Genomic DNA, 15817 nt, shown 5'->3' with positions numbered 1-15817 from the left:
CAGGTAGCCTAGTGGTTAGAGTGTAGAGGTGGCAGGTAGCCTAGTGGTTAGAGTGTAGAGGTGGCAGGTAGCCTAGTGGTTACAGTGTAGAGGTGGCAGGTAGCCTAGTGGTTAGAGTGTAGAGGTGGCAGGTAGCCTAGTGGTTAGAGTGTAGAGGAGGCAGGTAGCCTAGTGGTTAGAGTGTGGCAGGAGCCTAGTGGTTAGGTAGGTAGCCTAGTGGTTAGAGTGTAGAGGAGGCAGGTAGCCTAGTGGTGGTTAGAGGTGGAGGTAGCCTAGTGGTTAGAGGTAGAGGAGGCAGGTAGCCTAGTGGTTAGAGTGTAGAGGTAGGAGGTGGTTAGAGTGTGGCAGGTAGCCTAGTGGTTAGAGTGTAGAGGTGGCAGGTAGCCTAGTGGTTAGAGTGTAGAGGTGGCAGGTAGCCTAGTGGTTAGAGTGTAGAGGTGGCAGGTAGCCTAGTGGTTAGAGTGTAGAGGTGGCAGGTAGCCTAGTGGTTAGAGTGTAGAGGAGGCAGGTAGTCTAGTGGTTAGAGTGTAGAGGTGGCAGGTAGCCTAGTGGTTAGAGTGTAGAGGTGGCAGGTAGCCTAGTGGTTAGAGTGTAGAGGTGGCAGGTAGCCTAGTGGTTAGAGTGTAGAGGTGGCAGGTAGCCTAGTGGTTAGAGTGTAGGGACGGCAGGTAGCCTAGTGGTTAGAGTGTAGAGGGGGCAGGTAGCCTAGTGGTTAGAGTGTAGAGGGGGCAGGTAGCCTAGTGGTTAGAGAGTAGAGGTGGCAGGTAGCCTAGTGGTTAGAGTGTAGAGGAGGCAGGTAGCCTAGTGGTTAGAGAGGTGGACTAGTAACCGAAAGGTTGCATGTTCAAACCCCCGAGCTGACAGGGTACACATCTATCGTTTTGCCCCTGAACAGGCAGTTAACCCACTGTTCCCCGGTAGACCGTCATTGAAAATAAGAATTTGTTCTTAACTGACTTGCCTAGTCAAATAAAGGTTAAATAAAATAGAAAAGGGGGCATGCTGTTCCTGGGCGAATGGGGGCGTTAGTACTTACCAAGTTCTGTTTTTTGTTCAGGCAGATAATCTGTTTTCCAACTACATCCCATTGAAGATCTCTCAGCTGGACAACCTGCTGAAGGTAAGCCTCATTGTGTCACGGTCTGTTCCTTCCTACATTGTGAAATTGACCTTCCGTTCATCCTTCATCCCTCCCTCCACCTCCCATCTTCTCATCTCTCTCCCTCCACCCTCTACCTCCCTTCCTCTCATATATCACTCCCTCTACCTACCTTCCTCATCTGTCTCCCTCAACCTCCCATCTATCTATCTCTCCCTCCCTCCCTCTACCCCCCTCTACCTCCCTTCCTCTCATCTATCTCTCCCTCTCTCCCTCCACCCTCTACCACCCTCTACCCCCTCCCCCCTCTACCTCCCATCTATCTCTCACTCCCTCCACCCTCTACCTCCCATCTATCTCTCACTCCCTCCACCCTCTACCTCCCTTCCTCTCATCTATCTTTCCCTCCCTCCCTCCCTCTACCCTCCATCTACCTCCCATCTATCTCTCTCTCCCTCTACCCTCCATCTATCTCTCTCTCCCCCATCTATCTCTCTTCCTATACCCCCTCTACCTCCCATCTATCTCTCTCTCCCTCTACCCTCTATCTATCTCTCTCTCCCTCCACCCTCTACCCTCCATCTCTCTCCCTCTACCCTCTACCCCCCTCTACCTCCCATCTATCTCTCTCCCTCCACCCTCTACCTCCCATCTATCTCTCCCTCCCTCCACCCTCTACCTCCCTTCCTCTCATATCTCTCCCTCCCTCCACCCTCTACCTCCCTTCCTCTCATATCTCTCCCTCCCTCCACCCTCTACCTCCCTTCCTCTCATCTCTCTCCCTCCCTCCACCCTCTACCTCCCTTCCTCTCATCTCTCTCCCTCCCTCCACCCTCTACCTCCCTCCCTCTCATCTATCTCTCCCATGTCTCTTCCAGGAGGATGATCTCAACCTCCCAGACCTGTCCACTCTCCAAGCCCCTCTAAACATCCCCATACCAGACCCTCCCACTGCGGAGGATGAGGTGACTGACTATCAATGTCTTCTAACCAGATACATGTGTTGCATCCCAAATGGCGCCCTGTGCACTACTAAGGGTCCTGGTCAAAAGTAGTGCACTCTATAGGTAGTAGGGAATGCTGACCATATAGATCAACAGGATTTAATAACTTGACTGAGACCTCTTGGCTCCCCTCTTGGCTCCCCTCTTGGCTCCCTTGTGAGGATAAGATGTCCACCATCATGGCTCTCCACCTTACTCTCTTATGTGAAGATATCTGCTTTACTCAGTTCCTGTAGAGTGGGGCGTCTCCAGTTGGTTTTTGGCTACAGTCTGACTGCAAGATGGCTATGACAATAGACTGACTGACTGATGGCTATGACAATAGACTGACTGATGGCTATGACAATAGACTGACTGATGGCTATGACAATAGACTGACTGATGGCTATGACAATAGACTGACTGATGGCTATGACAATAGACTGACTGATGGCTATGACAATAGACTGACTGATGGCTATGACAATAGACTGACTGACTGACTGATGGCTATGACAATAGACTGACTGATGGCTATGACAATAGACTGACTGATGGCTATGACAATAGACTGGCTGATGGCTATGACAATAGACTGACTGACTGATGGCTATGACAATAGACTGACTGACTGACTGATGGCTATGACAATAGACTGACTGATGGCTATGACAATAGACTGACTGATGGCTATGACAATAGACTGACTGATGGCTATGACAATAGACTGACTGACTGATGGCTATGACAATAGACTGACTGACTGACTGATGGCTATGACAATAGACTGACTGATGGCTATGACAATAGACTGACTGATGGCTATGACAATAGACTGACTGATGGCTATGACAATAGACTGACTGACTGATGGCTATGACAATAGACTGACTGACTGACTGATGGCTATGACAATAGACTGACTGACTGACTGACTGATGGCTATGACAATAGACTGACTGATGGCTATGACAATAGACTGACTGACTGATGGCTATGACAATAGACTGACTGATGGCTATGACAATAGACTGACTGACTGACGGCTATGACAATAGACTGACTGACTGACTGACTGATGGCTATGACAATAGACTGACTGACTGACTGACTGATGGCTATGACAATAGACTGACTGACTGACTGATGGCTATGACAATAGACTGACTGACTGCTAGAGATACAGACTGACTGATGGCTATGACAATAGACTGACTGATGGCTATGACAATAGACTGACTGATGGCTATGACAATAGACTGACTGATGGCTATGAGAAAAGACTGACTGATGGCTATGACAATAGACTGACTGATGGCTATGAGAATAGACTGACTGATGGCTATCACAATAGACTGACTGACTGCTAGAGATACAGACTGACTGATGGCTATAGGTACAGACTGACTGACGGCTACAGGTACAGACTGACTGACGGCTAGAGACTGACTGATTTTTCTCCCTCCAGGAAATGGAGACGGACAAGAATGATGACGAGAAGAAGAAGAAGAAGAAAGGTGAGAGACAGCGGTCAGAGTCATGGCTGTCAACGTGTGGCTGTTGTTCCCTAGCTTAAGACCAACTATTTAAAACAGCCTTAGAAAATCATTCCAAGTAGTGTGTTGATTCAGTTCGTGTTATTCCTTTTGTGTCTTTCAGCTCCAAGCTGTGGCCTTATCAAAGGGAATGAGAAGATTGTGAAGCTGCTGGACAGAGTGAAACCAGAGATCCTATCACTGAGAGAGACCATCATTACAGTAAGATTAACCAGAGATACGATCACTGAGAGAGACCATCATTACAGTAAGAATAACCAGAGATACTAGCACTGAGAGAGACCATCATTACAGTAAGAATAACCAGAGATCCTATCACTGAGAGAGACCATCATTACAGTAAGAATAACAAGAGATACGATCACTGAGACCATCATTACAGTAAGAATAACCAGAGATCCTATCACTGAGATGGCTATTGTCATAGCCATCAGTCAGTCTATTGTCATAGCCATCAGTCAGTCTATTGTCATAGCCATCAGTCAGTCTATTGTCATAGCCATCAGTCAGTCTATTGTCATAGCCATCAGTCAGTCTATTGTCATAGCCATCAGTCAGTCTATTGTCATAGCCATCAGTCAGCCAGTCTATTGTCATAGCCATCAGTCAGTCAGTCAGTCAGTCTATTGTCATAACCATCAGTCAGTCAGTCTATTGTCATAACCATCAGTCAGTCAGTCTATCGTCATAGCCATCAGTCAGTCAGTCTATTGTCATAGCCATCAGTCAGTCAGTCAGTCTATTGTCATAGCCATCAGTCAGTCAGTCAGTCAGTCTATTGTCATAACCATCAGTCAGTCAGTCTATTGTCATAGCCATCAGTCAGTCTATTGTCATAGCCATCAGTCAGTCTATTGTCATAGCCATCAGTCAGTCCATTGTCATAGCCATCAGTCAGTCTATTGTCATAGCCATCAGTCAGCCAGTCTATTGTCATAGCCATCAGTCAGCCAGTCTATTGTCATAGCCATCAGTCAGCCAGTCAGTCTATTGTCATAACCATCAGTCAGTCAGTCTATTGTCATAACCATCAGTCAGTCAGTCTATTGTCATAGCCATCAGTCAGTCAGTCTATTGTCATAGCCATCAGTCAGTCAGTCTATTGTCATAGCCATCAGTCAGTCAGTCAGTCTATTGTCATAGCCATCAGTCAGTCAGTCAGTCAGTCTATTGTCATAACCATCAGTCAGTCAGTCTATTGTCATAGCCATCAGTCAGTCAGTCAGTCAGTCTATTGTTATAGCCATCAGTCAGTCTATTGTCATAGCCATCAGTCAGTCAGTCAGTCTATTGTCATAACCATCAGTCAGTCAGTCTATTGTCATAGCCATCAGTCAGTCTATTGTCATAGCCATCAGTCAGTCAGTCTATTGTCATAGCCATCAGCCAGTCTATTGTCATAGCCATCAGTCAGTCAGTCTATTGTCATAGCCATCAGCCAGTCTATTGTCATAGCCATCAGTCAGTCTATTGTCATAGCCATCAGTCAGTCTATTGTCATAGCCATCAGTCAGTCTATTGTCATAGCCATCAGTCAGTCTATTGTCATAGCCATGACAGTAAGATTAACCAGAGATACGATCATTGAGACCATCATTACAGTAAGAATAACCAGAGATACTATCACTGAGAGAGCCCATCATTACAGTAAGAATAACCAGAGATACTATCACTGAGAGAGCCCATCATTACAGTAAGAATAACCAGAGATACTATCACTGAGAGAGACCATCATTACAGTAAGAATAACCAGAGATACTATCACTGAGAGAGACCATCATTACAGTAAGAATAACCAGAGATACTATCACTGAGAGAGACCATCATTACAGTAAGAATAACCAGAGATACTATCACTGAGAGAGACCATCATTACAGTAAGAATAACCAGAGATACTATCGCTGAGAGAGACCATCATTACAGTAAGAATAACCAGAGATACGATCATTGAGAGAGACCATCATTACAGTAAGAATAACCAGAGATACTATCACTGAGAGAGACCATCATTACAGTAAGAATAACCAGAGATACTATCACTGAGAGAGACCATCATTACAGTAAGAATAACCAGAGATACTATCACTGAGAGAGACCATCATTACAGTAAGAATACAATAGAAGAAACAGTGACATCTTGTGGTGAATTGAAAGAGATGAAAATGCTGATGCAGATTAACATATTCTGTCATTGGGTGTCGTTTTAGGTGTCCTGCTGGATTCAGCATCTCATCCCCGAAATAGAGGATGGGAACGACTTTGGCGTTGCAATCCAGGTAAATGGTCAACACTTGTTCATCTTTAAAGTCAAGTGGTCATTCCTGAAAAAGGTGGAAAGCTACCGCAGATGTAACTGTATTCTCCTGAGGCCTCATTTATAACCGTTGTGTAAAATATCAAACTAAATATCTGAATGCAGAAATTTTTTGAAAATACATACGTCTACAAATATGGATTTTTAGACAGACTTAAAACGCTCGTCATACATGTTTCCCGCTATAAAATCAGAGCCATCCTAAAACTTTGCGCGTGTGAACGAGAGTTATAACGCCGTCTGGAAAACGCCCTCCATTCACCGTTCATGTTGACAATAACTCCATTTTATTCGCTGTATAGTTTGGAACTGTTGGCATTAGGCCACGACAGTTTTTAAAAGAAAGAGCAAATTTGATCAAATGTTTTGAAGTATTGGCAGAATGCTTTCATCTTTTGAAGTAACATGCTGTATTTGGCAAAGGACGGGGACCGTTTCTGAAAGAAAACGAGGGCAAATTGTTGTGGACTTGCCAGCAGAACGTTTGAATTGAACAAAGTTTTGAATCGACTTCTCCCCCAACCAACCTAAATATGCTGGTCTGCCCTCGAATTCTGAAACATTGTATAGGCTAGTCCAATTTTTTAAAATATATATTACAGTACTAGCATATGTGCTTTAGTGAAAACATAAAATAAAAAAAATAAACTGATCACCTGTTCAATTTGACTGTGTATTATAAACTGTGCTGCCTATGGGATCGCATACAGCAACACTTTAAATGCATAGCCCATCTATTTACTAGGCCCAATTAAATGCGATGCGCATGGTCATTTGTTGTATGGCTACTTCGGGGAATATGAACCCGTCACCGCTAGAAAACGCAAGGAATTTATTCCGCAATAGTTATTAAAAATAAAATAGGATTAAAAAAAACTACTCGTATGACTTTATTTTAGATTCCCCAAATAAAATGCTGAAGATTTTTCACTCTTCTCACTAGCCCAATGGCTGTAATCTTGTTTTTAAGCATGGTCATCACATCCTCCATTTGCACATCCTAACCTGCCTGCTTTCAATATAATACTTCATCCACTAGAAAATGTAAGTTTGTATGTAGGTAAAAGAACATTCTCATGCCATGTTAAATAAAAAAAAATAAAAAAACGTAACTTTGTGGGGGGAAACTGCTTCATGCTTGTTTTTTTTTTGAGGGGGGGTAGATTTGTAAGTAGCGTTTATAACTGAGGCTCATGGGGTTTCATTAAAATGTGCTTATTATATCCAGGAGAAAATCTTGGAGAGAATCGCTGCAGTGAAGACAAAGGTGGACGGCTTCCACACCAACATTAACAAGTAGGACACATTTTCATGCTTTCAAGTAACCCAGAGCTCTTGGAGGTCATTATACATTTGACTGTCACTATTGTTCCTTCAGGTACTTTTCAGAGAGGGGTGATGCAGTGGCTAAAGCCTCCAAGTCAACTCATGTGGTGAGAATTGGCATTTGTAGACACTACCAAATACTGTATTCAACTATGACCTGATGTCGTAACACATCCCTCCTCCTCCTCTTCCTTCCTCATCCTGATGTAACACATCTCTCCTTGTCCTCTTCCTTCCTCATCCTGATGTAACACATCTCTCCTTGTCCTCTTCCTTCCTCATCCTGATGTAACACATCTGTCCTTGTCCTCTTCCTTCCTCATCCTGATGTAACACATCCCTCCTCCTCTTCCTTCCTCATCCCTGTGTTTCTCCTCCTTCTGGTTAAAATCAGATGGACTACCGCTCACTGGTCCATGAGAAGGATGAGGCTGTCTACTCTGACATCAGAGTCATCCTCCTGGACATCCGTGGCTTCTATGTGAGTGACTGATTTAATCTCAAATGGCACCCTATTTACTAAATAGTGCACTACTTTTGACATAGGGCTCTGGACAAAGGTAGTGCACTATACAGTGGAAAGGGTACCATTTGGGAGAGGCAAGATACTATAAAAAATTTTTTTTTAAATCAACCCAAGCACAGGAAGCATAGAAATAGTGCATATAGAACTGATCTACAATTTCTTTGACTTTCTTTCAATGAGGATGACAGATCTATAACTCACATTTCTATGTGAATTTGGTCCCAAAAAAAGGTACATATTGCAGCTTTAATAAGTCAATCTATAAGTAAACAAGTGAAGGTCACTCGTAAATTAACGTTTTGTCAGATGTTTTTCAGACCTCAAAAGTAAACGTCAAGATGAAACCATTTCCCACAACGTCTGTTGTTTAGATCCGCCTGTAGGGGCGGCAGCGTAGCCTAGTGGTTAGAGTGTAGAGGTGGCAGGTAGCCTAGTGGTTAGAGTGTAGAGGTGGCAGGTAGCCTAGTGGTTAGAGTGTAGAGGTGGCAGCGTAGCCTAGTGGTTAGAGTGTAGAGGTGGCAGGGTAGCCTAGTGGTTAGAGTGTAGAGGTGGCAGCGTAGCCTAGTGGTTAGAGTGTAGAGGTGGCAGGGTAGCCTAGTGGTTAGAGTGTAGAGATGGCAGCGTAGCCTAGCCTAGTGGTTAGAGTGTAGAGATGGCAGCGTAGCCTAGCCTAGTGGTTAGAGCGTTGAGACTCGTAACCGAAAGGTTGCAAGATTGAATCCTCGAGCTGACAAGGTAAAGATCTGTCGTTCTGTCCCCGAAAGAGGCAGTTAACCCACTGTTCCCCGGTAGGCCGTCATTGTAAATAAGAATTTGTTCTTAACTGACTTGCCTAGTAAAATAAAAACAGATGAAAAGATAAAAACACCAGTATGTATACAAGACCACTCACTTCATCAATGTTTGTGTGTGTTGCAGGTGGAACTGTATGACATCATCAGCAAGAACCTGGAAAAAGTGACCAATCCGAAAGGAGAAGAGAAGCCCTCAATGTACTGAGATGCATGAGGAGGAGGAGGAAGTAGCCTGGTTCCAGATTTCGTTGTACTCTATCCTGATCCTATTGCTGTCCTTGTCAAGCAACATGACAAGGATTTGGCATGTTAGCACAAACAGGCTGGCGCCCAGGTGAGGGGAATGAGAGAATAGTGGGGTTGAATTCATTTCAACCATGTGATATTTTCCAGGTGTATACCAATCAACACTCAATCAGTGCTGTTTCTATTTGTACATCAGTGTCCAGATTAGCCTGTTGGTTTTTTTTTTCATGCTAATAAACTCATCTTAATATTAAACACTGAACCTAGAGACTAAATGATGATTTTCAACTCTGGAAGCAACAGATGCACTATTAAAAACACTAGACACACCATAAACAGGCTGTAGATCACCTGCTGGGGTGTCGATGAACGGTGGTGATTTCTAACGAATTGTCGGGAAATAAACAGAAAATGACATCCGACGTTCTGTGTTGAGGAGAAGAGAGAGGACAGTCAACCCACGGCCAAAGTTCATGATGCTCTGCGTTGTCCTTTAGGAGCTACAAAATGAACACACTGGCGGTTGTTTGTTTTCAATCACTGTGATTTATTTATAACAAAAAAACAAAAACAAATTGGACTGTTTCTCACCACTAAAGTAGAAATGGTTGACGTTACACATGTCAAAGTTCAAACCAACTGTTGCTCTGTACACCTTTATCAAGCCTTCGTTAGAAAAAAAAAAAAACTTTTTGTTTACAATTATTTTCTCAAAACTAAAAACAAAAGAACCATAAGAAAACATCATCACAAACTGAGGAAAGTAAGTACTGATAGGAAGGCAAGTATACAACCACAATGTAAAACAATGTTTTCAGCTAAATGTTATTTTCATACTTCGGGCCCTTCACCTCCAGGTATGAGCTGGAAAAGAGAAGGACACAACAGAATGGTCAGGACAGTCAGCATACGGCTGCTGCGTCAAGCATTTGACAATCTAGTAAAAAAGGTTAAGAAAAGCCTCGTCTGAGCAAGAAAGGCTCCTGTCCTATGGGCCAATCTCCTGTTTCTGTAATGTACGGCAGCTTGATATTACAAGTACACCCTCTGGATAATATAATAATATAATAATATATGCCATTTAGCAGACGCTTTTATCCAAAGCAACTTACAGTCATGTGTGCATACATTCTACGTATGGGTCCCGGGAATTGAACCCACTAACCCTGGCGTTACAAGCGCCATGCTCTACCAACTGAGCTACAGAAGGAGCAGGATGGTGGTCTCCATTTGCCAATCAGATAATACATCTATAGTAGGTCATCATATGCTCACCATGGTGATGTTGTTGCCGTTGAGCAGTATCTGATCCAGTTTGGTGATCCTCCTTCCCTCCGGTGTGATTTCACTAAAAACGAGAGAGTCATCAAGAGGAAAGATTCAACACATGTCCTACACCAGGTACCTCTGCAGAGCTGAAAGAATCGGGACAGGTTGAAGCCGTGTGGTGATAATAGGCTACTGCTGAAGCTCTTCACCTCCAATGGGTTTACTGGGTTTAGCAACATACTGCCATTAAGATGGCGCCCGAGAGGAAGTTCCCAACCAAGTGTTTTGATTGTTTATTTGCAACTTATTTTTTTAAACTTATTTTTGTACACAATGTTGCCGTTACCGTCTCTTATGACTGAAAATAAGACATCAGGACTTCTGCGATTACTGGTAGAATCCTTTTTTATCCCCTTTCAGGAGGAGTCTGACACGAAGGATACACTGCTTTCTCGGGGAACAGGCCCAGATCCCCGCGATTTGCGTGAAGATGAGGCGGAGGAAAAAAAAGGGGGCCAAAGGGCGGGCTGCCTTCTGAGAATTCGTAGGCGATCGAATAAACCACCACTTCCCTCCATTCTACTAGCAAACGTGAAATCTTTGGAGAATAAAATTGACGAGCTACGCAGGAAGAATAAACTACCAACAGGACATTAAAACACTAACATCTTATGCTTCACGGAGTCGTGGTTAAATCATGACACTATCAACATACAGCTGTCTGGTTATACGATGTACCGGCAGGATAGAACAGTGGCGTCTGGTAAGACAAGGGGCGGTGGACTATGTATTTCTGTAAATAACAACTGGTGCACGATATCGAAGGAACTCTCGAGCTATTGTTCACCTGAGGTAGAGCATCTCATGATAAGCTGTAGACCACACTATCTACCTAGAGAGTTTATCTGTTTTTTTTTTAAGCAGACCACCATAGTGCCTGTGCCCAAGAACATTAAGTTAACCTGCCTAAATTACTACCGACCCGTAGCACTCACGTCTGTAGCCATGAAGTGCTTTGAAAGGCTGGTCATGGCTCACATCAACACCATTACTCCAGAAACCCTAGACCCACTCCAATTTGCATACCGCCCAAACAGATCCACAGATGATGCCATCTCTATTGCACTCCACAATGCCCTTTCCCACCTGGACAAAAGGAACACCTATGTGAGAATGCTGTTCATTGACTACAGCTCAGCGTTCAACACCATAGTGTCCTCAAATCTCATCCATAACCTAAGGACCCTGAGACTAAAAACCTCCCTCTGCAACTGACGGGCCGCCCCCAGGTTGTAACAACACATCCACCATGCTGACCCTCAACACAGGGGACCCTCAGGGGTGCATGCTCAGTCCCCTCCTGTACTCCCTGTTCACTCATAACTGCACGGCCAGGCATGACTCCAACACCATCATTAAGTTTACAGATGACAACAGTGGTAGGCCTGATCACAGGCAGCAACGTTACATCCTATAGGGAGGTCAGAGACCTGGCCGTGTGGTGCCAGGACAACAACCTCTCCCTCAACATGATCAAGACAAAGGAGATTATTGTGGACTGCAGGAAAAAGAGGACCAAGCACGCCCCCATTCTCATCGACTGTGCTGCAGTGGAACAGGTTGAGAGCTTCAAGTTCCTTGGTGTCCACATCACCAACAAACTAACATGGTCCAAGCACACCGACAGTCATGAAGAGGGCACGACAAAACCTATTCCCTCTCAGGAGACTGAAAAGATTTGGCATGGGTCCTCAAAAGGTTCGACAGCTGCACCATCGAGAGCATCCTGACTGGTTGCATCACTGCCTGTCATGGCAACTGCTCGGCCTCCGAAGGCAAGGCACCACAAAGGGTAGTGCGAATGGGCAAAGCTTCCTGCCATCCAGGACCTCTATACCAGGTGGTGTCAGAGGAAGGCCCTAAAATTGATCAAAGACAACAGCCACCCTTTCAGTTCTCCCCAAGTGCATAGGTGGGCGAGCTAGGGTTGTTTTCTAGACAGGGCCCAAGAAAGCAATCCATATAGGCTATCATTCACTACTTTTAATTAAAGCACTATGAGCCCTGGTTGAAAGTAGTGCACTATATTGGGAATAGAGTGTCATTTGGGACACACCCTATGTATAAGCAGCCGTGTGATTCCACTCCATGTAAGTGAACTGTAATACTTGTGTACTTACAATTCTGTCACGTCCTCGAGCACCATGTCTGAAGGTGGGTGAAGGATAATCTGTACATTGACAAACTAAATGATTACAGTATGGCAAACGTTTAAATTCAACAACGACTGATTTTGTACAACGTACCATACTTCTGCAGTGGTAGCAAACCCTGCTTCCAGGGGGGGGGGGGGGGGGGGTTGCTCCAGCCCTATACAAACACACCCGTTTCAGATAGTCGAGGTCCGAATGAGCGGCTGGTTAATACAAGCGGGTGTGTTGGTTAGATTAGGGCTGGAGAGCAAAATCCTATCGGAGCGTAGGGTTTCCCACAGCTCTACAATGGATAAATAATTAAGATGTTTCGTAGGACGTTTGTGTAAAGGATACTGACAAAATCGTCGAAACCCAACAGGGTGCCAACAATTTCTTTGTCGTTCTTCATGACGATATGGATTCGGGAACCTATACATTTGTCCACGAGCTCTGAAAGAACACAAGAAAAACATGTTGAAATCACAGACTGACGATCAAGAGAACTACATGCTTTTGTGTCAGGCTTCCAGCAACCTAACGCACATCTTGATTCTGCTAGGTGTAATCATTGTCCAGACAGATGACCATGACTAATGTATTATTTGACTGAATCAAGTGGGTTAGTGATGGGCTGGAACAAAAGCCTGCACCTGGGACTGCAGGACCTGATTTGGAGAAGCCCAAACATTCCCGCGAGAGTTTGAATTTGGCTAATCTGGTTGGTTGCCTAGTTAGCTAGCGTTCTTTCAAAATGTAGTTAGCAAACTTAAATTGAAAATATATAAGTGAAAGTCATATGGCATGAATGTAATACAGAAAATTGCTGCAGTTGAAACATTTAGCTCATATCTGTGACATCCTGGCCGTAAGGTTTGGCTACTTTTGCTCCTTAGTTAGCTAACGTTAGCTAGCTTTACAATGCGGACATGCTACAACTAGTTACATGACTCCTGCATTTACATATCTGTAAGTGGGTATATTTAAATTACAACCCCGCATTGAGCGTTACCGACGTACTTGTTATCTGTATAATTTCATACACAATATGAAGAAAATCACACAAACCAAGTGGGAGCAACTGTGACGGATTTGTGGCTGGAGTGGCTGCCATGTTTCGCTTGAAGAAAGGCGGAAGTAATCGATCGACTAATCAACCAAAAAAAAAAATCAGACTGAAACAATCAAACACTGATATTTTATTGTATCCAAGCACTGGGAGGGGGTCGTTTTCATTATGACTATGGTCAATTAAATCATACATTCACTGATTTGATGTAGCCCAAAAAAAAAGAATATAAAATGGGATTATTTGATTCGGTGAAAAATGATTAATGAAAACATTAATTAAAGAGTCATGGCGCTTCATTTTGAGTGACGTCATCCCGCATCCCGGAAGTGAAAGTCCCTCGGGTTGATTGTGTGACTGCGGACGTCGATTCCAGGAACGCCTAAAAGAGCAACTCCAGTTCATTTCAACGCTGTTTACATTGGTCTCTCAAGTGGAAAACAACATATAACTGCCCAAAAACTATCGGGGGCCATGGAGTTAAATGGCAAAGAGGAACTCAAAGGACCCGTGTTGCATATCGTGGTAGTCGGATTTCATCACAAGAAAGGCTGTCAGGTACGTCAATCTCGTGAGGCATGCTAACCAGGTAGTCTGGGCAGTGGAGATCCATAAAGCACACTAGCTGCTGCCCAGGCAACTATTAGCAGAAAAGAGTGGAGAGCTGCTCCTACTAAGAGTCTACATTATGCGTCAAGCAGAGCATTGGGTAATGGCTGTCGGTGTGAGTGAATGAGCTATTTAGTTATTTGACTGATTAGCAACAGTAACAACAACCCAGGCAGGGACCTTTGCTGTTGGGTCATTCCACGTAATTTCAACAAGCCATGTACTCACAATCTCAGATTGTTTTGAAATAGTTTTCTGGAGTTAGAAACAGATAAAATGAGCATTCCTGACACATGATTCTATCACTGAGAAGAATGTAACTAATTGATTGCACACAAATTGGTCATTTGAATTTATAGGCTTGATTTAATCTTCAATGACAGCCTAGGAACAGTGCCTGTCAGCTCGGGTGTTTGAACTTGCAACCTTCCGGTTATTAGTCCAACGCTCTAACCACTAGGCTACCCTGCCGCCCCTGTAGTTCTAATGGTTTCAATGTAATGGTTTTCGATGGCAAAAGTCCCAGACACACACAGTATGGTGTTTTTTTTTAAATGGTATTGTGTTGGGAAGGATTACGACCCAAATTGGAGGTTCGGTATTTATTTATATTTATTAAAGATGATATGAATGCTATACATTAAAATGACCAATGTGGGGGCACTCGATTATCTTCATTCCTCTGAGATCATAATCTCATCTGATTCTATTTACAGAAGAAGAAAAAAAAAGATTTCAGAACAATCTGAGCTGGTGGGTGTTGAAATCCTGTTTCTTGTGCTTTTTGAAGGGGAATGACTGTTCTGTTCAACCCACCAGTGGTTGACTGACAAGACACTAGTGCCTGGTATTCACTGATCACCTGTTTTATAAACTAGCACAGATGGGACAGGCCAGCAGGGAAAACATTTTTTTGTTGCTCAGTATCTTTGTTGCATAACACAGTTGTAAAGAATTAGGGACCTAGAATTATTCAAAGTGCATGGTCAGGCTATATTTGTAGCCTAGCCTAGTGGTTAGAGCATTGGACTAGTAACCGGAAGGTTGCAAGTTCAAATCCCCGAGCGGACAAGGTACAAATCTGTTGTTCTGCCCCTGAACAGGCAGTTAACCCACTGTTCCTAGGCCGTCATTGAAAATAAGAATTTGTTCTTAACTGACTTGCCTGGTTAAATAAAAGTAAAATTAAATTAAAATAAATAAAACTACAATCAATGTCATTTACTGAAATGCTATAATCGATCCGTATTTAATCTGCACTTTTCCCTGACATGAGATCTTATTTCTCACGGCTAATTTCCTCGCTCTTGGCCAGAGGTTTTATTTCGACCTGCCAATGTTTGTACTGCTCGCCTATACTCCCTCAGTCATGTGACTGTTATTAAAGAATCTATCATACGTAAATACATCTATACACACAGTCACTGCCTGCAATGTTGTTGTCACTGTGGTTTCAAGGATTAGCCTAAAGTTTAGTGAGTCATTTGACAAATTTTAAGGAGAGCTTGACAGACACGATGGACGACAAGGGCAGTGTTTACGCCTGGTAATTACCCTAGTGAAAGGTTGTGTGTGTGTGTGTTTTTGCATGCATGCAGAAAGAGTCCACCTGCTCATTCAGTCAGGAAATGAACAGGGACAAGATAATACCTCAAGTGTATTCCAATAATAATAATAATCTACAGAGCGTCTGAAGAGAGTAGGGACTATCCCTTCTGAGGTACACAATAAATAATGGACGGGGAGATTCACCGAACGTGTTTTCAACAACCACAATTTGCCCAAAGGCCTTGTTGTATGTTCATGCACATGAGCCTTTAATAAACAGCAGAC

General features: G+C 43.7%; 3 protein-coding genes across 3 annotated transcripts in view; 2 read left to right on the top strand and 1 right to left on the bottom strand.

Moving 5' to 3' along the window:
* The window catches only part of LOC123991428 (proteasome activator complex subunit 2-like), a 10707-nt gene extending 1600 nt beyond the window's left edge, over window positions 1–9107 (top strand). The window contains exons 3-11 of the mRNA XM_046293016.1: window positions 1058–1120; window positions 1978–2064; window positions 3551–3599; window positions 3742–3839; window positions 5847–5915; window positions 7182–7249; window positions 7332–7386; window positions 7674–7760; window positions 8724–9107. Of these exons, the coding sequence (XP_046148972.1) occupies window positions 1058–1120; window positions 1978–2064; window positions 3551–3599; window positions 3742–3839; window positions 5847–5915; window positions 7182–7249; window positions 7332–7386; window positions 7674–7760; window positions 8724–8804 (657 nt within the window). The 3' untranslated portion in view covers window positions 8805–9107. The remainder of the gene's footprint in view (window positions 1–1057; window positions 1121–1977; window positions 2065–3550; window positions 3600–3741; window positions 3840–5846; window positions 5916–7181; window positions 7250–7331; window positions 7387–7673; window positions 7761–8723) is intronic.
* Window positions 9108–9371: 264 nt separating this feature from the next.
* On the bottom strand, window positions 9372–13488 carry LOC123990304 (U6 snRNA-associated Sm-like protein LSm5). The gene is made up of 5 exons (XM_046290898.1): window positions 13375–13488; window positions 12664–12759; window positions 12295–12322; window positions 10121–10193; window positions 9372–9709 (listed from the first exon to the last, which is right to left on the bottom strand). The coding sequence occupies exons 1-5, from the start codon at window positions 13418–13420 to the stop codon at window positions 9677–9679; spliced, it is 276 nt and encodes a 91-aa protein (XP_046146854.1). The 5' UTR covers window positions 13421–13488; the 3' UTR covers window positions 9372–9676.
* A 222-nt stretch (window positions 13489–13710) lies between these two features.
* The window catches only part of LOC123991427 (late secretory pathway protein AVL9 homolog), a 47542-nt gene continuing 45435 nt past the window's right edge, over window positions 13711–15817 (top strand). Inside the window, exon 1 of the mRNA XM_046293015.1 lies at window positions 13711–13933. Within this exon, the coding sequence (XP_046148971.1) occupies window positions 13850–13933 (84 nt within the window). The 5' untranslated portion in view covers window positions 13711–13849. The remainder of the gene's footprint in view (window positions 13934–15817) is intronic.

This window comes from Oncorhynchus gorbuscha, linkage group LG12, assembly GCF_021184085.1.
Source record: "Oncorhynchus gorbuscha isolate QuinsamMale2020 ecotype Even-year linkage group LG12, OgorEven_v1.0, whole genome shotgun sequence".
Lineage (NCBI taxonomy): Eukaryota > Metazoa > Chordata > Actinopteri > Salmoniformes > Salmonidae > Oncorhynchus > Oncorhynchus gorbuscha.
This window is presented reverse-complemented; position numbering and strand designations above follow the sequence as displayed.